This window comes from Lissotriton helveticus, chromosome 1_1 (genome assembly GCF_964261635.1).
Source record: "Lissotriton helveticus chromosome 1_1, aLisHel1.1, whole genome shotgun sequence".
Classification (NCBI taxonomy): Eukaryota; Metazoa; Chordata; class Amphibia; order Caudata; family Salamandridae; genus Lissotriton; species Lissotriton helveticus.
Genome location: NC_136057.1, coordinates 514,766,769 through 514,787,878, shown reverse-complemented (window position 1 = coordinate 514,787,878; position 21,110 = coordinate 514,766,769). Strand labels below are relative to the sequence as shown.

The 21,110-nt window shown below is 46.2% G+C and overlaps 1 protein-coding gene across 1 annotated transcript in view; it reads right to left on the bottom strand.

The window, feature by feature from the left end:
* Positions 1 to 21,110, bottom strand: part of NDUFA9 (NADH:ubiquinone oxidoreductase subunit A9) — a 178,155-nt gene that overhangs the window by 122,425 nt on the left and 34,620 nt on the right. Inside the window, exon 3 of the mRNA XM_078673981.1 lies at positions 14,938 to 15,035. Coding sequence (XP_078530107.1) covers positions 14,938 to 15,035 — 98 coding nt within the window. The remainder of the gene's footprint in view (positions 1 to 14,937; positions 15,036 to 21,110) is intronic.

Genomic DNA, 21,110 nt, shown 5'->3' with positions numbered 1-21,110 from the left:
GGTGTAACACGCTTTGCCACATCAGAGACCAGTGCAAACCCATGACAGAATTATAGAATTGGTGAGTACAACGCCCAAACTACTTACGCCATTGTCGGTGCTCTACACAACCATGAATAGAAAGCGCACACACCACATAATGTATGGCTTTGCAGCGCTTGAATTCTTTATTTTTTGGTTTAATAAAGCGCTGTCACCTGGCAATCACCCAGAGTCATACTGAAATGTGTTTTCAATGCAACAGGTCTGCAGCATCCAGGGAAGAGAGCCAGAATTAGGAACACCACCCTAATGTTCTCCATACAGGATGAGAGATGTAAACTAAGTTCAGCAATTGGCAAGTCTTTACCCAAGAAAACAAGGTGCATTTGATTGACAGGGCTCACTGGCCAGATCTTGATCTCTTGCAGACATGGATCTGCGTCCAGCAAGCAGCGCCCATTCATCTCACTGAGCCATCCTACCCCCCAAAGCAGGCAGGAGAGTGCAATCTCACAGAAAACAAACTAAACACTGATTCTGTCCCACTAAATGCAGCCAGCATCTAAGAATCAAATGGCATAATAGATGCAAGTCACACTGGGAGGTACATTGCACACAGAGGTTTAACATGTCACCCCAAAGTGCACAATGAAACCCCGGATTGCAGACTCCAAAACATAACTCAATATCACTAGTACACAAAGCTACGGAAACTGAACCCGACAATACTACTGAAACAAAACGGACTTAAATGACATTTCCTCTATTTAGGTAATATGAGCAATTGAGCTGCTGCTACTGCCTCTTACACCCCATGAAACAAAGAGCTGAGAAGGTTCCACATTGCAGATACTGGCTGGAGTGAGATTTGACATCACCAGCAAAAGAAAGGTAGCGATCAGGACAAAAGAAGGCAAGCAAGAGGCATGAAAACCGGAACCGCATACATAAACAGCACGGCGGCCAAAACAACGAAAATATTATGCCAGGAAATAAGTAAGTAAACTATTTTTGCATCTCACAAACTAACCAAACTTTTGCAGCTATAGGTTTCAAATGAAAACTTATATAAAGTATTATGTGCATATGAAATTACGCACGTAAAAGTTAAGCAAACTGATTTCGATGCCTTTACAGCAGCACAATAAGTACCTTAGCCACAGCCGTCACATAGAAAACTAGTGGTGCGCGAAGAATGCCGGTGCCCGAAGCTCTGTATCTGAAGTCCTCTGCCAGTGCAATTTAACGTCGGCCTCTTTAATTCACTGCCAGATACTTCTTGCAATGTAATCTGACCCTTTTTATGTTCGTGCTTTCTCCCTTTGTAGGAAGTGTGGAGTCTGGAGATGCAGGGGCTAAGAAGGAGTGAAAAAACGACAAAGCCCATTAATGTGCAAATGGCCTTTTAAAGACCCGTAAAGTACTTGAGTGCGGCTGTTGGGTGCCCGGGAAGCTATCTCAGCCTGGGGGTCCACACATGAAGGGAGAGAGGGGGGGAGCGGTGGGGGGCTGAAGCTAAAATCTTAAGCACTTTGAGCACAATGGGCTTTGCGTCTCTTCCTCTGCTTCCCGCCTGGATTTTGCGCCGCTCGCGTTTTAAAAGCGGCGGTGCGAGGTATGGGTGTGCGTGCTAAATCTTGGACACTGCACGCTTCGAGTGACCATCGTGGGCGCGCGCGCGCACACGCGCAGCTTAGTGGGAACAGTGATTAGGAGTCATTTGAAAATATTCCACAGTATCTTCAGGGTATGGAAGTATGAGGCAAGACAGGGTTGACTTGGGCAGTAATATTGAGTCTGTTGTCGATCTAATCCTGAGGTCCTTGGTGTGGGTTGTTGTGGTGGGTGAAGGTCCCAGCTCTGTTGGCCACCGGGTTGAGTCCCACGGTGAAGTGCTCTTCCAAAAGATCACAATTTCGATCTTGTTTGTGTTCAGCTTCAGACAGTTGGTCTTCATACAGTGGGCAATTTCAGTCATGTAGGCACTGAAATTGATCTGGGTACTTGGCATCTTGTACGGAAGTTAGAGAATGAGTTGTGTGTCACTGCCAAAGGAAAGGACATTGACGTCATGAGATCGGGCAATGCTGTCTAGAGGGATCAAGTATGCATTGAAGAGGGTCAGGCTCAGGGAGGATACCTGCAGAACCCTGCAGACCTGGTCGCAGGTGTCCAAGGTGTACGGTGCCAGGCTGACTGACCTTGTCCTTACAGTCAGGAAGGAGCAGATCTATCAGACTGCATATCCTTGGATTCCTATGCCATGTAGGCGCTGGATGGGATGGGAGACCATGTCAAGCACAGTGGAGAAGTCAAGGAGGTTGAGGGCCGCCATGTGTCCTTCATTCAGAGTCATGCAGATATCATCCATAGCAGTGATGAGGGAAGTTTCCGTGCTATGGATGGGTCTGAAACCAGACTGTGTGTTGTCAAGGAGTTGGTGGTCGTTGAGGTCTACGACAAGCGTCTGAATTGATGATTTTCTCTAAGACCTTGGCTGGGAATGATAGCAGGAAAATCAGTCTGAAGTTGGCAAGTGTTGAAGGGTTTGTGAAGTGTTTCTTCAAGAACTAGAGACATTTGCATGTTCCCGAGCATCTAGGAAGGTTGCAAAAGAGGTGGAGGCATTCAAAATCAGGGCTCAAACAATACAAAAATTGTAATTAGACCTGTAGGTCTAGTAACTTAAAACATTTACTAGAACTAACTGTAATGCACTTGACCTCTGTGAGCAAATGTGCCAGGTTAAAAAGATTTAAAGGCATTTTTAGTGCTCATTCACTTTGTGAGCAATAAAGATGCCTTTAAATCTTGCCATTGTGTCATATGTGCTCTGCTTTCAGAGGCAGAGGTCAAAAGTCAGCTCGTCTTCCTACTCACCAGAAAGGGCGAGTAGGACCTAAAAATAGCTTGCCCTAATTAAATCTGGCACGCATATGCGAGCGGGCAAGTGGATTTTTCGAGCCCTGAGAATCGGTGTGAGCATGGTGCCTAAGGGTTACAGTCCTCTGGAGTAGGCGTCGCGAGGGGCAGGAGTCTGTTGGAGACCCTAAGTGGTTAGCATGTTATATAATTATATAATAACATAATATACAATAAAAACATAAAATTAAACCAGCTTCAAAAATGACACATTCCAATGAAGTAGCACTGGAAGCACAACAACAAAAACACTGCATACTAAAAATTTTGAGTGCCTCCCCTTTAACTTTATTAATTCTGTGCAAATTGATATGATTTTAATTATATTTTTTTCTGAAATTCCACCACTGGTTTATCTTTTTATACTCAGTTTAAGATTTTCATACACACGTAAAAAAAATATTCCATGTCAAAATACTGCAGTTGGCCATTATGATATGTTTTTCTTTGCCAGGTGAGATTTGAAACAACTGCACACTGAAACATATGGCAAATAAACCTAATAGTCCCGGTCCCCCCAACCCCCCTCCCCCCCACCCCCCGAAAATGGTAAATCATGAATTGCGACCTACATTAAGAAGTCAGCAAAAGATATCAGGTGTGCAGTCTAGGAAAGTCTGACTTCAAGTATCAATCTGTCATGCAAACCAAGCTCAATGACGGTGGGCGGTCACAGTAAAGCCAAGGAGATCAATGTGATGTTTCAACTCCTGCAACAAGGGTTAGAGTTTTTCCTAATTGAGGGAAAAGTAAAGGGATGGGGAGACAAGGTGGCGGCAGCAGTACCGTTTGGTAAGGAGGTAATACATCTTAACAGCCAGATTTCAATGAAGAGACTCCCGATGCCATGGTGATGTGGAGGGTCTAGAGAGAATCACTAGCAGAGAATCAAGGCGATGCAATGTACGTCAATGGCTCCCCTGGTCCCCTAGCCCTACACTTTCCCTGTTTGGCGATACAGAGAGCACTGTTCTGGCACTGGGCCTAGCACATCCCAAATGATTGAAGAACAAGCCTGTAATGCGATGATTCCCAGCGAATAAGTGAAGTTATAACATGCATCCAGAACTGAGCCCAAGAATAAACTAATAAACCTGGCACCCTGAAATAGAACTACGCTATTGACAACATATTGGGCAGAATGGCTTACAGAGTACTCACAGAACTCCCTGGTTCCTTATGTGGGTTCAAAGATGATACAGCGGCGGTTCAGATTCTTAAAATGAACAAGCTGTTTCTAACAACCAGTGGGCAGTCACAACATAGCTGCCAAGGTTTCAGATTGCTATGTGTGACACTTTCATAATTTCAGTGTAATTATGAGTGACATTTCAAGGACTATGAGTGACACTTTCTCGCGAGCAAAATCAAGCAATGAAGATGAGGGAAACACATAAATATCAGAAATGACAGCCATTTGAGCAATGAGAAACTCGAAGAAGATCTTAAAACCGCTCCAAAGCACCAGAAATGGAAGCATAATAACCAGAGATAGACTGCGTGACTGCAGTTCTCAGTAACGGGGGGCAGGCAAGCACTGTAGCTGCTCAGAAGAGGATCTTATAGATCTGATCATTCATGACTGTGCAATAGCCTAAAAAGCAAAGTTTATAGCATAGCATATTCACAGTGCTTTCTGTAGCAGACTGCGGCTCCATAGCACTATAACACAGTTGCCACTGTTTACCACTGTGCCAACCAGTACTGTATTATGTCTCTATCTGGTTAGGCACAAAACGTTTGCAGCGATTGCATTAAAATTGAGCAGCGCCATATCATACTTCATTGTATATTGACAGCTTGGCTTTTGGACTCTGGCGCAGACAGAAATCACCACACATCATTCACACACATACATAATATTCATTCTTACTGTGAAACAAGTTAACCCCCAGCATTTTGGAAGAATAACATGTCTCTTGTGTAAACTATCTGGAGTATTTGCACTGACCTAATACATAGCTGTCAAATTTTGAGACTGCCTATGTGTGACATAGCCATATATTCAGTCTTCTGACATGTTACATATAAATGTCTTAAGTGTAGCACTTTTAGTGATGCATGCATGCCCATGTTGTGGTATGAAAACTGCCTCAAAACTGCCCAATGTTCCTAAAGTGCCTACACAAGATCACCGACCTGCTTTCTTTTACCAACAGGGTCATGTGGCAGATATATTTGGCATCATAACCAATAAAATATATGTTTGGGAGCATGACTATAGTTTAATAAAGTTGAATGTTATGTCTAGTATACATTTCAGTTAAAACAAATGGTTTGTTAAGCCATAACAGTTAATCAATGACAATGCGTGGTAATCTCAGAGAGCAGCCACCAAAAAAACTCGGAATCCCTGTGCCACTTTCATGAAAGCAACATCTGGTCCATCACCACGGATAAACTGTAACAGGTTACAACATACGTATTTTAAAATAATTTTAAAAATAAATAAAATAAATAAATAAATAAAAATGGTAATGATTAACATGGAAAACGAAATCTGAAAGTTTCTTTTAAGAATACACGCATTTGCCAGTTTCAAGAGAAAACTATCCAACGGTGGCGCTGTGCAGAAGGTTAATGATGGATCATGCATCATGGCTTTAGTAAAACTGTGTCAAGTGAACGTTTAGCCAGCACAGCGAAATCATGTTACATCAGCCCACCGGTCTGAGAAAACAGTTGTGCCGTAAATGTCGTGTGTGTCTGCGTGTCACTGACTGCCCACCTTATGTGCAAGTCTGTGTGTGGCTGCAAGTGTAGGTGTGACTCTTGTGTGCGTGGAACTTGTAGGAGGTCGCAAGGTAAGCCGAGCACAGATTTGCAAGTTAGTTTATTACCACAATAACTCTTCTTTTATGCTCCTCACTGACTCCAGGCCTAGGCATACTCTTATTTGAAATAAATTCAGGGGAGGACAGCTAGAGAACAGCTGCTTTTAATGATTTCACGCGATGCCGGCCTGCTCCCTTCTCTCTGTGGTGACTGGCCGACCGCATGATCAGGCTGCCTCGGACCCTGCCAGCTCATCTTCACAGAAGTAAGACTACAACTTCGCAACACATGACTACAACGTACAGTGGAGGCTGCCTGACCATTTATTACCTACTTGTTCTATCTCTCTGTCTCCCTGTCACACAGCCGGCAGTGAGCCGCACGGCTCGAGTCTCCAGACTCGACCGCAATCATCTGGAGGCTCACGATGCCTGATGCGCGGGCCCTTTGCTGAGACTGTCTACGGGGGCGCTACTCAGTCCCACACCGGCCTGTCCCCTCAGAAAGAGGGCACTTCAGTGCTCTGCGTCACTGGGTGCATTTTAAAATAAGCAAAATCCTTCATGTGTACTGCTTTTCACCTTAATCTGCAGGCGGGGCCTAAACAAATAATAATGCTTCTTCTGCAGCTTTGGGTATCACTGGTACACACGCCTTACAATTTCATTAAAATCTCAGAATACAGCCCATGGGTTCATTAAGTATCTGGTCTAAGTTTATAAGTACTTGTCACAATGTGCCTAATCTAGAATAATTTCCGACCTTACCTCTACACTTCGTATTCAATTCTGCAAAAATGCATTTAGAAAGCGCGTTGGATGTTAGCTCACGCAAAAGAACACATGGAGAAGGAGGAAAGTGCCTTGTTTGAATGAGACAGTTGGAGAGCACCATTTATGGCACCACGAGTGAGAGATAAATTCATCGCCCATCGGTTGCCATGCTAAGATAAACAACGTGCAAACAGAGGCCTCCAGACAGTTCCGAGTGTACAGCTGTAGTTACTAGTGACAGTCACAGTGACTCACTGCAGGTGACTCGATGGATGATGATGGATGATGTTTCCGTTACGGTCTCGTCCCAGCCAACCACTTCGGCGGCCGAGCGGTAAATAATAATATTACATTTTAAGCGCAGGCTGAGGGCCCGACCAGGTCACTTACTGCACTCACTGCCCAGCCACGATGTGCACTCTGCCACAGGCGCAGCCTCTCTTCATCCAGGCTGAGGCAGCTGCTCGCCACTCGAGTCGAGTCCTCTGGGCCCCCGGGCGCGGCCGCTCACAGGCCTTTGATCAAAGCTCAGCTGACTGTCACCGGCTCGGCTGTGGCCAGGTCATCAAGGTGGGGCTGGGCAGGCAGCAGTGTTGCGGCGCAGCTGCCCGCTGCAAATTAATCGATTCTTCCCCCTTTTGCATGGCGGCGGGCGGCCATGAGACTCGAGTCGGTCTCTCGTGCTGCCTGCTGCTCACTCTGATTCCCCGCCACTTCTGCCAGCCTACTTCCTCTTCCAGTCGTGATGGCACATCCGAATTAAAATCCCGGCCCCCATGATGCCACGACGGTGATTGGTAGCAGTGCTATCGAGTCTGCTGAGAGAGGGCAGCCCCTCCCTCCCCCTGCAGTGTCAGATGAGTAAACCCCGAGCCTCCGGCGCCGCATTCAGTTTCGAGGGCAGAGTGCAGATACATTGTAGCGCTCTCAGCCACTCCACAGAGGCTGAGAGCAGTTAACTATTTAGGAACTCGGGCTCAGGCAGCACAGCACGTCTCGAGCAGCAGTCAGAGCGCGGGCACAGGCGCCGCTGGTGGCGCTTATGGCACTGGTGGCAAAATGCGTGACAATGCATTTCAGTGCGGTGATGCGGATCACCGCACTGAAATGCGTGAGTGTCACACCCGTTGTGTGACGCTTGGCAGGACTGTCACGAGTGGAAAGTCAAAACGCTTACTGGCTAAGCTGGCTCTTTTGAAAAGGAGTTTAGAATTACTGCGAAGGGCTTATCTTTCTATAACCAGGGCAAAAGGTTCGGTTCCGGTTGCAGTGGAGGGGGCACATTACGAAAGCATTTAAAATTAAAACATTGTGCAGGTCATTGCGACTTAAAAATTAAATCAGATTACCCCATTAACGGTGCTTAGTTATTTCTGCATTGTAGAGCCATTCTAGATGAAAGCATGGTTTATAAAATGTGAAAATAAACAAGCTTGTAGGCTTATATCTGTGACAAAGCGAGGAACAAAAACAAAGGTGCTATCTGGAATAATATCTGTTCAACAGGTTGGAATACCATGGTTTGAAGCCTGATGACTCACTGAGGTAAGCAAACTCCCGGCATTGTGAAGCTGGACAGTCCTATTCAACACATTAAACATAAAATGTTGAAAAGTATCCCTACTGTTTCACGCTCCTGAAGGAAAGAAAGAACAATTGTTACTTACCTGTAAACAGGTGGTTCTCCAGTATTGGTGTCTTTCATAGATTCACATGCTTGAATATTCCCCGTCGTCGGAGTGGGAGTCCCACGGTAAATAAAATAGCAATAAATGCTAAATATAATATTATATATATCATAAACATAATACCAGAAAAGAAGGAAATACACTGAAATCCTCCAAAAACCATTCCTACATAGGAATGCAATGCAAAGAGAAAAAACCATTTGTAACACATTAGTGTCATTATGTTAGTCCAAACTGCAGCCAATCAGGCGCCAGCACCCTCTAGAACCTTCTCCTCAGAAGCTCAAGCCCTCAGATTTTCGTACCACAAAGTAACTAAGAGCGCATGAGGAGAAAAGAGCCTCTGAGGGGAGGAGGGTGGGTCGCATGTGAATCTATGAAAGACACCAATACTGGAGAACCACCTGTTTACAGGTAAGTAACAATTGTTCTTCTCCAGTATTAGGGGTGTCTTTCATAGATTCACATGCTTGAATAGAATAGAAAGCAGTAACCTCCTAGAACTGAGATTGCTAAGCAGAAGAAGCATATATTAAGACAGTACTATAATAAAAATAATACAGTCATATAACAGAGTAATCACAGGAATAATAATAATAATAAGGAGGAGGGAACAGAGGCTCACCTTACTGAAAAAGATGGCGAAGCACTGCCTGCCCCACTGCGGTATCCGCCTCATTGATGGCATCCAAACAGTAATGTTTGGTGAAGGTGTGCCTGCTGGACCAAGTCGCTGCACGGCAAATCTGATGAAGAGGCACACCAGCAAACAAGGCGGTGGAGGAAGACATCGCCCTCGTAGAATGAGCCCTCACTGAAGACTGCAATGGTCTGCCCGCTTGTTGGTGGCAGAAGGCAATGGCTGAGGAAAGCCACCTGGCAATCGTCGGCTTGGAAACTGGATGTCCTTTGCGCAGTCGTCCATATGCAATGAATAATTGGTCGGACTTGCGGAAAGAAGCAGTTCTTGCAATATAAAATTTAAGACATCGCTTGATGTCTAACGAATGTAGGCGCTGCTCCGCCGGAGATTTAGGGTCCAGAAGAAAGTCTTTAGGAACACAGGCTCATTCAAATGAAAATCCGTAGGCACTTTAGGTAAGTAAGAAGGGTTGGTACGCAGTGCCACTCCGTTAGGTTTGAACTATAGATAAGGAGGCTTGACAGTAAAAGCGTGAAGGTCGCTCACGCGACGAGATGAGGTCAAAGCCAGAAGAAGTGCAACCTTCCAGGTGATGAATTTTATATCGGCCTTATGGATAGGCTCAAATGGTGACTTCATAAGTTGAGCTAATACCACATTGAGCTGCCAAGCTGGCGGAGGGCGACGCACAGGTGGAAACTTGCGGAAAAGCCCTTTGAAAAATTGACGTATAACTCGTGAGGAACAGAGGGATGAAGAGCCATCATGTCGGAAACGAGATATTGCAGCTAAGAAAAACTCTCAGTGTAGCATGAGAGAGTCCTGACTGAGCGAGGCTCAAAAAGAATGGAAGGAGCTGTTCAGGAGTGGAATGGATGGGATGTATATTGGCTGAAACGCACCAATGACAGAAGCGCTTCCATTTAAGTTTGTAAGTCTTAATGGTAGACAGAGCTCTGGCTTGAGCTAGAATGTCTCTGCACTCCTGGGATATGTTCAAGTCCGCGAACTCAAGGTACTCAGGTTCCATGCCCACAATTGAAGCGTTGAGGGATCTGGATGACACACTAGGCCCTTGTCCATAGTTAGGAGGTCTGGACGAGGACGTAGAGGAATGGGCTCGCACTGGGACATCAGAAGCAGTTCCGTAAACCATGCCTGTCTGGGCCAACGAGGTGCGATCAACAGAATGTGGCACGGCTGCCTCCGCATCTTCCACAGTACTCGCTGTATTAATGGGAGCGGTGGAAAAGCGTAAGCGAATAGATCGCACCAGTTGATCAAAAGGGCATTCCCGCAGGACCCTGGGTGGGGATGCCAACTTGCATAAGACGGGCATTTCCGATTCTCCGGTGTTGCGAAGAGATCCAGATCTGGGTGACCCCATTGGCGGAACACATGGTCCAGAGTCGGTTGGTGCAGTTCCCATTCGTGTGTTGAGGACGTGGATCTGCTAAAAGAGTCTGCCAGAAGGTTTGACACCCCCGGAAGGTGGACAGCCGTCAAGGTGATGCGATGGCGAAGAGCCCAATCCCAGATTGACTGGGCCAAGCGGGACAGAAGAGGAGACCTGGTTCCGCCCTGTTTGTTCACGTAGTGCATACTGGTGGTGTTGTCCGTTTGGATTAGCACTGAATCCCCGTGAACAACTGGGAGGAAGGACTTGAGAGCTAGAAAGATCGCCATCAATTCTAGCCTGTTGATATGCCATGTGCACTGCGTCGGCGACCACTTGCCCTTGACGGAGAGGCCCTGCAGAGGAGCGCCCCACCCCTCCAGGGAGGCGTCCGTCGTCAGCGTCAGGTCCGGAATGTGATCGAGGTAGGACACACCTATTTTCAGATTCGCGGGCTGCGCCCACCAACACAGGCTCATCTTCATGCGGGCTGTGATGGCAACTAGGTTGTTGAAGGACCCGGAGACCTGACGCCAGTGTAAGTCCAGTTCTTCCTGAATAGGACGGGTGCGCAACCTGCAATTTGGGATCAGTGCGATACATGACGAAGCCATTCCCAAGAATGACTTTAACGTCCGAACAGAAATGATCTGTTTTCGCCGAATGAGTGCGACCAGACGAAGTATCTTTAGACGCCGCTCGTGAGAGACAAATGCTTTTGAGAGCTGCGTGTCTAGGATCGCTCCCAGAAAGGACCTGGTCTGCAGGGGTGCAAACTGTGACTTCTCGACATTGATGGTCAACCCCAGAGACTGAAACACCTGCTGGCAAAGGTGCGTGTCCCGACTCAGTTGATGGTGGCATTGAGACTTGAGAAGGCAATCGTCTAAATAAGGAAAGATCTGAACTCCTTGTAGACGCAGGTGAGCCACCACCGGGGCCAGTACCTTCGTGAACACACGAGGAGCTGAACGCAGTCCGAAGGGTAGAACTTTGAACTGAAAATGCATGGTTCCCACTGTGAAACGTAGGTACTGGCGATGTTGTGCGAGGATGGGGACGTGAAAGTAAGCGTCTTGAAGATCTATGGTTGTCATAAAATCCTCGCTGGACAGAAGACGCAGGACCTCCAGTAGCGTCAGCATACGGAATGATTGAGACTTTAGGAACTGGTTGAGAGCCCTCAGATCCAGAATGGGTCACCAATCTCCGTTCTTCTTGAGTATGAGGAAAAAACGAGAGTAAAAACCCTTCCCTCTTAGATGTTTTGGGACCACTTCGACTGCCCCTTTCAACACAAGAAGACGGACCTGATGGTAAAGCTCCTCGAGATGTGGAGGAGGTGGGCCACGAGGTGGGGTGCAAGGAGGAATCTCTGTGAACTCCAGGGTATGTCCCCGTTTGACAATGTCCAAAACCCAGCGGTCAGAGGTGATCGAGGACCACTGGGAATAAAACAGAGAGATTCGTCCTCCAACACGTTGAGAGCGGCAAAAGTCATTGGCGTTTCTGATTTGCGCCACGATAGGACGACTTTCCTCTGAATGTTTTGGTGGGTTGTTGGCGAGACTGCTGATTGGGCGTGTACGTTGGCTGCTCTGATTGTATGAACGGTATTGCTGACCACCTCGAAAGTTGGAGGAAGTGCCGCGTCCGCGCGCACCTCGAAAGGACTGCTTACGAAATTGTAGCGTGCCTAAGGACTTCGCCGTATCGGTGTCCTTCTTGATGGATTCAAGGGCATCATCAATATGGGAGCCGAATAACGATTCTCCATCGTATGGCATATCCAGTATTCTGGCTTGGACTTCCTGCCGGAAGGAGGTGGACTTTAGCCAACCTTGACGTCGGAGTGCAGCCGCACTTGCCAGGAGGCGGAAATCTGTGTTTGCAATATCCACTGCACAATCGATGATTTCTTCCGCTGCTCTTTGTCCATCGCGGAGAATCTGCTGTGCGTCAGCTTTGGAAGCATCAGGGATGAGTGCCATGTAATCTGCAATGTCTGACCACATCTGCCTGTCATAACGACCCAAAATGGCAAAAGCATTAGCTGCTCGGACAGATGTGGAGGCCATGGTCGAGAACTTGCGGCCAATTGCATCCATGCGCCGACCCTCTCTATCCGGAGGGGCTGTGATTTGGGACGCCGGATTACGTGCTCTACGTTGTGCTGCCTGAGTCACGACAGAATCCGGTTTGGGATGAGAAATCAGGCAAGCTGGAGAACCTGTAGGGGCCTTGTACTTCTTCTTAAGGCGCGGAATTTGAGCAGGTAAGGAGTTCGGAGCATTCATCAGTTTAATACCCTCTTTCCATACAAATTCAATTATAGGGATTGTGTGCACCTGCTTGAAAGGTTTGTCCTTAAAATCGTATAGAAAACAATCCTCCTCGCGTTGGGAACGGGGGAGTTTGAAACGTTGAGCCGCTTTATCCATTAAAAGATGGAAGCTGGCGATATCTACTGGTGGAGACTCACTCGAGGTACCAGGTTGAGGAGAGGGCGTCTGGGCCCGATAATCATCCCATTCGGCCATATCCTGGTCGCCTGCCTCATCATCCGTATTGTCAGGGACTTCACCTTCCTCACGTTCCGCATCCGCCTCCTCCTCATCCGCATCCCGCGGATATATAGTGGTATGGATGCTTATAGACCGATGAACCTGAGAAGGTGCAGGTGGTACGATAGACGGCAATGCAGGTGGAGGTAGTGCCACAGGAGCGGGAGATAGCGCAGGTGTAGTCTGCGGTGTTGCAGGAAAACTGCGATTATAATCGTCCAGCATATGTTGGAGATTAGATATCAAGGCCAAAGGAATGGTAGCCACAGGAGCTTGAGTGAACTGTTCTTCTTGTTGAAATTCTGGGCCATTGCCATCATCAGAATCTGTGTCCTGACATTTAATTATCAATTCAGAGGGACTACGTGCTGCCCCAAACGTGTCCTCTTCCTGCTCCGAATCAGTGTCATGCTCCGTACTAGTTGCAAACATTGGAGATGGTGGCTGAGGCTCCAGATGAGAGATCTGTTGACAGGGTACCGTAGAGCGAGGGTGTGAAGATTTGGTAGTCTGCAATGGCACTAACGGTAATGACGCAAACGAATTTGGTTCCGCCGTCGACGGAACCGTCGTCGGTAGAGTCGACGAGGCCGATTTTGGCAATAGTAATTTTGAAGAAATCTTCGTCGACGGAGTGGTTGTCGACGGGGTCGCCGACGGTAACACCGCCGACGGGCGATCCACTGGAGCTGTAGTCGTCGGCGGGGACGTCGTCGACGGGGCGATCGTCGATGCTGGTATCGACTCCGTAGACGGAGTCTTCGTCGACGGGACCGTCTTCGTTGACGGACCTGTCTTCGTAGACGAGATCTTCTTCGTCGACGGAACCTTGGTCGACAGTGGCTTTGTCGACGAGGCTTTAGTCGACGGCGTCATCGACGACGACGATGTCTTCGGGTCTTTCGTCGACGAGAACTCTTTTCGTCGTCGACGAGATGGGAATCGTCGACGGGACAGGTGTAGACGACGATGAAACCCTCGTCGACGCCGAGGCTGTCGACGATACCGTCGTCGACGATGAAAATGCTGATGTGGTAGTCAGCGTAGTCGTCGAAAATGCAGGCAATGCCGCTCTCGTCGTAGGAGCGCTAGTCGACGCTCCCGTCGACGGTGGTACTTGAAGATGTGTGAAAACATCTCGAGAGGTAGCCACAGACGCCTGAGAGCCAGGTCTCGTGGGCGTAGAGGTGGTAGGAGTGGCAGAAGACATCACAGGAGCCACAGGCAAAGCCAATTTAGGTTTCTTGAGGAAAGGTGAAGGAACCTCATGAACACTACCACGTTTTGAGGCTGCTGAAGAGAAACCAGAATGTAAACTTTCTGCGTCGGACACCACATAGTCCTTGTCCTTAAGACGCTGCAGCCAAAGGAGAAGACGGCCTTCCCTGTCCTTCAAAGTTTTAGTAGAAAAAGTTCTACAGTACTTGCAGTTGGCAGCCACATGATCAGTATATAAACAATAAATACACTTCTGGTGGGGGTCCTTCTCAAAAAGGCACAGCTTCTCACAAGAAGAGCAGGATCTAAATAAAGACTTCTTACTTGACATGCTGAAGAAAATGCTGGAAGTAGAGAAAACTGAGCAGAGCTCAGGGAGACTCCCTTCACACGACGTGCGGTAGAAAATCTGAGGGCTTGAGCTTCTGAGGAGAAGGTTCTAGAGGGTGCTGGCGCCTGATTGGCTGCAATTTGGACTAACATAATGACACTAATGTGTTACAAATGGTTTTTTCTCTTTGCATTGCATTCCTATGTAGGAATGGTTTTTGGAGGATTTCAGTGTATTTCCTTCTTTTCTGGTATTATGTTTATGATATATATATTATTATATTTAGCATTTATTGCTATTTTATTTACCGTGGGACTCCCACTTCGACGACGGGTAATATTCAAGCATGTGAATCTATGAAAGACACCCCTAATACTGGAGAAAGGTGCATACCACAATCAAAAAAAACATTCTCTAGAAAGACCTCTTCTGCAATCCTGTAGGAAAAACACTATTTTTTTAGCTCAAGGTAAACTAAATATTTCCACTGTTAACAAAAATTTAAATGTTTTGACACATTACAAAGTAACAGTGGTTAAGATTGCGTAGCACTTAATACTTTCTCATCCCACCAATAAACACAAAGTGTAGAGCATTTATATACCGAGTAGTCACAGATTTTCACTTGAAAGAATAAACCCTTACCAGAAAGATGATTTGGCCTAGGTCACCCATAGGGCGGAGATACATGAGATCATACTGGTCACAGCGGTGGGGAACCACTATCTGAGATCCAATGCGCCCTAAAATTTGAACATGAAAAATATAAATGAGATTAATGTATTCACTCACTGAACAAAATATCTGAGCCACAGTTGATCGTGTTTTTTCCAGAAAAGAATCTATGTATCTTGTTTTCATTACAGAGCAGTATGGGCCACTGAGTTTCTATAAATGAAGCAACAAAATATATGCTAAAGTAATGATTTAGTTAAATTATATTTTGATGTTTTAAGCCCTTAAGTGCTGGAAACTTTCTTCTCTATGCTTAGTAATTTCTTGCCATTTGAGGTGGCATCCTTCATAACGTTTTCCAAGTATGTACAGGCCAGATTTTTTCCACTCATGCTGGGGATTATTAAGGCACCAAGGGTTACTTATTTACGCTTCAAGGGCCAGAGAACATAGCTAGGCTACGGCAAGAAAGCATGTGAGTTTTTCTTCTAAAATGGGACATCAACAAACTCTTGTGCGAAGGTTGTCCTTTCCCCAGCATGTGGAAACAGTTAAAATAAAAAGAATCAACACTTTTTGGCACTTTTATAAATGATAGTCAGTATTTCCTAGTTTGGCAATGTTTACCCACTTACAACTTACGGCAGAAAGAGGTGAAAAAACCCATAGGTGAAAACAAAACTACCTTTCAGAAGAGTAGTTAACATTCGGAATTCTTTGTGACAGTTTTCACACAGAAACTAGCACTGAAGTAATGAAAGCTTAACACTGTGAATGCAAATGGGAAAAGAGCACTGTCAAAGCCTACAGATTTCTCTATTAAAAGAAGAAATCACATTCACATTTTCATGTCCTTCAAATGCTGCAATAAACACGTTCTCAATGCAGACCACCGAATATCATGGGTAGTTACTATAAGCATAACTAGTCTTTTATTTATGTAAATTACCACCTCCCGGCAGGTGTAAGATATTTGCCCTGCAGAGGTGGAAGGAGGTTTACTTAGGGTACGTTACGTGTGGAAGGTAAGTCTGAAATGCTAGGCTGACACATTATGTTAGGGGATAGTAGGTCAGATATGGTAAGTAAGCTATGGTACGTAATGTATTAAAGATCTGGTATGTATGTATGGTAGCTGAGGTAGGTATGGAGTGGTAGACATTGTAGGTAAGTAGGTATTGTAATTAAATATGAAATGTAGGTTTGGAAAGTAGAGGAGGTATGTTAGTTTAGGTATGGGAGGTAGATTAATTGTGATACATTGGGTGCGGAAGGTATGGTAGGTTAGTTATACTAGATATAGTGGGTTAAGTATGGTAGGTATGATCGACATGGTTGGTAGGCATGGTAAATAGATATGCATGGTAGTTACCTTAGATTTGCTAAGTATGTTAGATTAGGTATGGTATGTAGATTAGGTATGATAGGTTACCTGAAGGATATTAAGTATGGTATGGGTGGTAGGTAAGTGTTTATGGTAGTAGGGTAGGTATAAATGGTTCCGTTTGGTAGGTTGGTATGGTAAGTTATGTATGGGTGGTAGGTTAGATATGTCTGGTACTGAAGGTATGTTAGTTATGGCAGGTAAAGTAAGTTAAGTATGGCAGGTATGGAGGGTAGGTAGGCTAGTTATGGTAGAAATGGTGAGTTATGGTAGGAATGGTGAGTTATGTAGGTAGGTACGGCTGGTAAATATCGGTCGTAATAGGTTTTGTATGCATTATAGGTTAGGTATGCTAACTACGATTACGGCAGGCAGATAAAGAACGTAGGTAGTTATGGCTGGTTAGTCAAGGTTAGGTTAAGGCTGGCAGATAAATACAGAAGATAGATACTATAGGTAGGGTTCGAGGTAGGTATGAGAGGATAGGTAAGATAACTTATGTATGGTACACATTTTGCCTGAATTAATTATTTTTGATTTTAATCGTTTTCTAGACTTCTTTCTTACAAATCATTGCATTGAAATTTAAAAGCATATTCAGTTAGATCTTCGGCCTCAGTTTGTACCAACGTGTGATGCTGAATCCGCAGTTTAATAAGGGTCAGCTGAGCATCCTCAAAATGAGACGGCCTTGACGGACAGCCCATCCAAGATATGGCCAACGTTAAAAACGACAAGAAAGTCAATAGCAGAATAGATTTGACCAAACGCCCAATATGTCTGCACTTCTTTTTCACCTATTGCTGACAAGAGGAATTGCAACAGGCATCTATAGCCATCGGTAACGAAACCTAAAAAGAGAAATTGTCAGTACGATTTTTATATGTAACTTTTCTTAATTGACATAAATTCACAAAAGTGAACTTGGGAAACAATTCCAAATATCTACATACGTATGTGAGGGGAAACTCGAATTTGAAGAGAGCAGCTGTCCTACAATCCACAAACCCATCCTCCTCCAAAAAAGATAACTCACATGTGTGGCTGAGACTATCACATGGAATAGGAAAGGCCTAAAAAAGCAACCATGTCCAGGGAGAAAACTAGGTTTTAAAGTGTTATTTTTGCCACTGTAGATGGTTGCAATATTTGATCCAGGAGTTCGATGGCTCCCTGGGGAATTCACTATCCCAACTGGATGTTGGAAAATCCCACAGTGGCATTGCTTGTGTGGGTGCTGCCATTTTTCATACCCAGAAGGTCCTGCAAACATCAAAGTTTGGGTAAACATTCCTCAGATTAATGCGAGGGAAAGCAACAGAATCTGTAGGGAGTGATTAAAGTTGTGCACAATGTTATGATGATTTGTATAGCTCAGTAATCAACCATAAGGGTATCTAGGTGCATAAGCAGGTGTGTATGCGTGGGATCTACACAGTTATTCAAAGAGCCAGGTTTTCAGCCTCTTACGAAACTCAAGAAGCGAGCAGGAGGCTCCAATGTGTTGTGGTAGGTCGTTCCATGCTTCAGGTATGATGTATGTGGACAAGAGAATACCTTTCTCTATTTTTGGAAACGCTGCAAGTGAGCTTGAGGCTGAAAGTAGGTGTCTGATGGGCTAGTGAAATTGTATGCAGCTTTTATGCAAAGTTTTACACATGTGCGTGAGGAGTTTGAATTGGCTGTGTTTGTGAATGGGGAGCCAGTGGAATGGTCTGAGGTGGGGTGAGATGTAGGTGAGGCGAGGTAGATTGAGTGTGAGTCTTACTGCGGCATTCTGCATGGTCGGAAGTCTGAGTAGGAGCTGCCTAGAGAGTGTGTTGCCGTACTTGAGTCGGCTTCTGAAGAGTGCTTGTATGACGGTTCGTCTGGTGTGGCAGCCATTTGAAGAACTTGAATTGCTGACCTATTGACTTGCCATGTTGAGATCGCCATGTAGGATGATACCCAGATTTCTGGTGTGGTTTGTGGGTGTGGTTCTTAGGTCTGTCGGCCACCAGGAGGCGTCCCATTGGGAGGTCTTGTTTCAGAAGATCGGTAGTTCAGTTTGTCGGAACACAAGTTTTCTTACACTTCTTCCAATACAAATGGTACGCAACATATGGGTTTATCATAGAACACAGGAACAGAGCCAGACTTTCACTATCTCGTATTTACCTGGAGGGCTGAAAGGGTGGAGGCCACTTTCAATCTTGTTGGGGCCAGTCTTGTTGCTTAAGTTCAGCCAGCAAGATTTCAGCCTGTAACATTTTTAAATAAATAATGCAAAAACAAATGGTTTAATAGCTCTTCAGAACCATTTGTTTACATTTGGTCGGTTCCTGTCTCCTCCAGGGTCATCATCAGCGCTGGACACCCAAACAAACAGTACCTTTAGATAACGAAGTCTATGACAATGCACAGCGGCGCGGAGGTGAGGCGGTCGAGGCCAGCTCCCTAGCTGCCATGGGGGAGGCGAGGCGTCATGTCAGTGAGGAGGCGTTGTGTCGAATCCAGCACAGGGGAAGTCGGTGCAAAGTGGGCGTGTTCATGGAATCCCCCGCGACAGTTATCGGTGCCGCGATAACTGGATGCAGACAGTGGCGATGTCAGAGCGAGCGCTGGTGTCGAGAAAAGCAGATAACTGCAGGCATCAAAGCTGCGGTGCAGGCCGGGTGGTGCCACGTGCACTTCACGAGTGGTGCCCCTGGCCTCGGTGCAGGTCATGGCATCACAGACTGCGTCGGAGACAGTTTTTCTTACTTCTTTCAAGTTGCTTTCAGCTCCCAACAGCAGGAACAACCTCTAGAGGCCTAAACTGGAGTAGGCACCTCCTGGCAGGTCAGAACTCTCTGTAATAGAGTTCAGGTGAGCTGGGGGTGAAGTCTTTGTGTTCCTGAGACTTCGGAACAGGAGGTCAGCACACAAAGGCACTTGGAGATTCTTCTTCAAGCAGGGTTCACAGCAAAGTTCAAGTCTTTGTCCTTTTCTTGGCAAAAACAGTAACTGCAGGCCAACTCCACACAGCCCACAGCAAAGGGGCAGTACTGCTCCACACAGCTCTCCAGCTCTTTTCAGTGGCAAAGGTTCCTCTTGAGTTCAGAAGTGATCTAAAGTTCTGGTGTTTAAGGTCCACTACCTATAGCCCATTTTGTCTTTGTTCTTCCTTGTGCAAGAGTCTCTGAGCCCAGTCCAAACCAGTTCTGCCCTCACTGGTGCAGTATGACCACCACCATTGTGCAAGGGAGACGGGTCCTTCTGTTAAAATTAGCAATATGTATGTACATAAGCGGCGTTCATTTGTGTTCTCAGTGCCCCTTGATGTAAACAGAACAAATATCGCTAAAACTCTGACTATGTTGTCTCCCTAGCATAGACCCATGCACACACGTACGCGACAGCCATTTTAGGTACCATGGTCTCCCTGTTCACGATCTCTCATCAGCGCCCGTCCCTGACCCTGCGAGCACCCCCCGTGTACCCTGACTGCCCCCGCTCCCTCATGCCCAAGTCATGAGCCCTCCCCTCCCGCATGACTCTGTCCCTAAAGAATCGCACCCCGCGCCTGACCAACACCTCCTTCCCGCCCTTGAATACCCCTCTTGTGATCAACCCTTCCACAGCACTCGATTGTCCACACTGACCCTCCCTTTCATGAATATCTCTCCTTTTGATGACCTCTTCCTCTGAGCCTGAATGTTTGCACGGACCACTAGTCATCCCTTAGCCTGAGGATACAGTTTATTGCCCACTACTTTATGCACTCGTCTCTCCTGGAAGAAGCTACTATTGATCATGGCCACCCCACCCCCTGAGACTCGATCAGACACACACATTCCAATGGAAATCAGCAGAACACTCAGCTGCGTGACAGCCCCTCCTCTTGCATGGAGGATAAGGGCCCGTACTGTAGCCACGTGTTGAAATACCTTCATACTATACAATGTATTGATTGTAATATAGGATGCCTGTGTGTCACGAATCTGTGTATAAAAGGCGAAACCTCAGAGAACTTGTTAGAGCACCTCCCGAAGACACCATGCGAGTGTCCCAAAGGACAGGCTCTCCTCATGAGTAATAAACCCTGTTCTTGTTTTCCTACTTCCAGTGCCCGTCTCTTTATTTGGTAACTATTCAAGAAGGAAACGAAGAGTCGCCCTGCGCCAGCAGCCTGGGCATCCGGGGCGTTATGGGCTGACTTTTTCCACAATTGGCGCCCAAAACGCGGGGCCCATCAGCGACATCAGGTCCGGTAAGAGAGGTCCAGACGATGGGGTGAACATCTAAATGATTGGAGTATACCTGCCTTGAGAGGGCCCTCGTCCGGCTGCCGATTGAATGAACTTCACCGATTCCGAACGGACCTCTCTCTCTCTCAAGTGACCTGTTGTCCTGACTGGAAGCCCACAGGAATGCCGGAAGTAAAAAAAAAAACATGGAGAAAGAGAACGAGTGGGCGCTGGAAAAAGGAAGGTGAAGAACTATCCACATGGTCCGGTCCGGGTAAGGTCGTGACACACGACAAATTGCGAAAATTGTTTGATTGTTTGATAATACTAGTATTACCTATTGATTGCTTCTGGGAGATTCTCTATTTGCAAACAAACACAGAATCACCATACTCTGTCTAATCTTTGCAGATAGTGAAGGGTAGGCAACGCAAAACTTTAACACGTCGTGCCTATTCTCTTTCTCCCCATTGATTGATTGATTGAATCGAGCATTGAATTGTTCGAAGTTGGTTCTCTTAGGAATCTTCTCTACTTGCAAACGGGGAAGA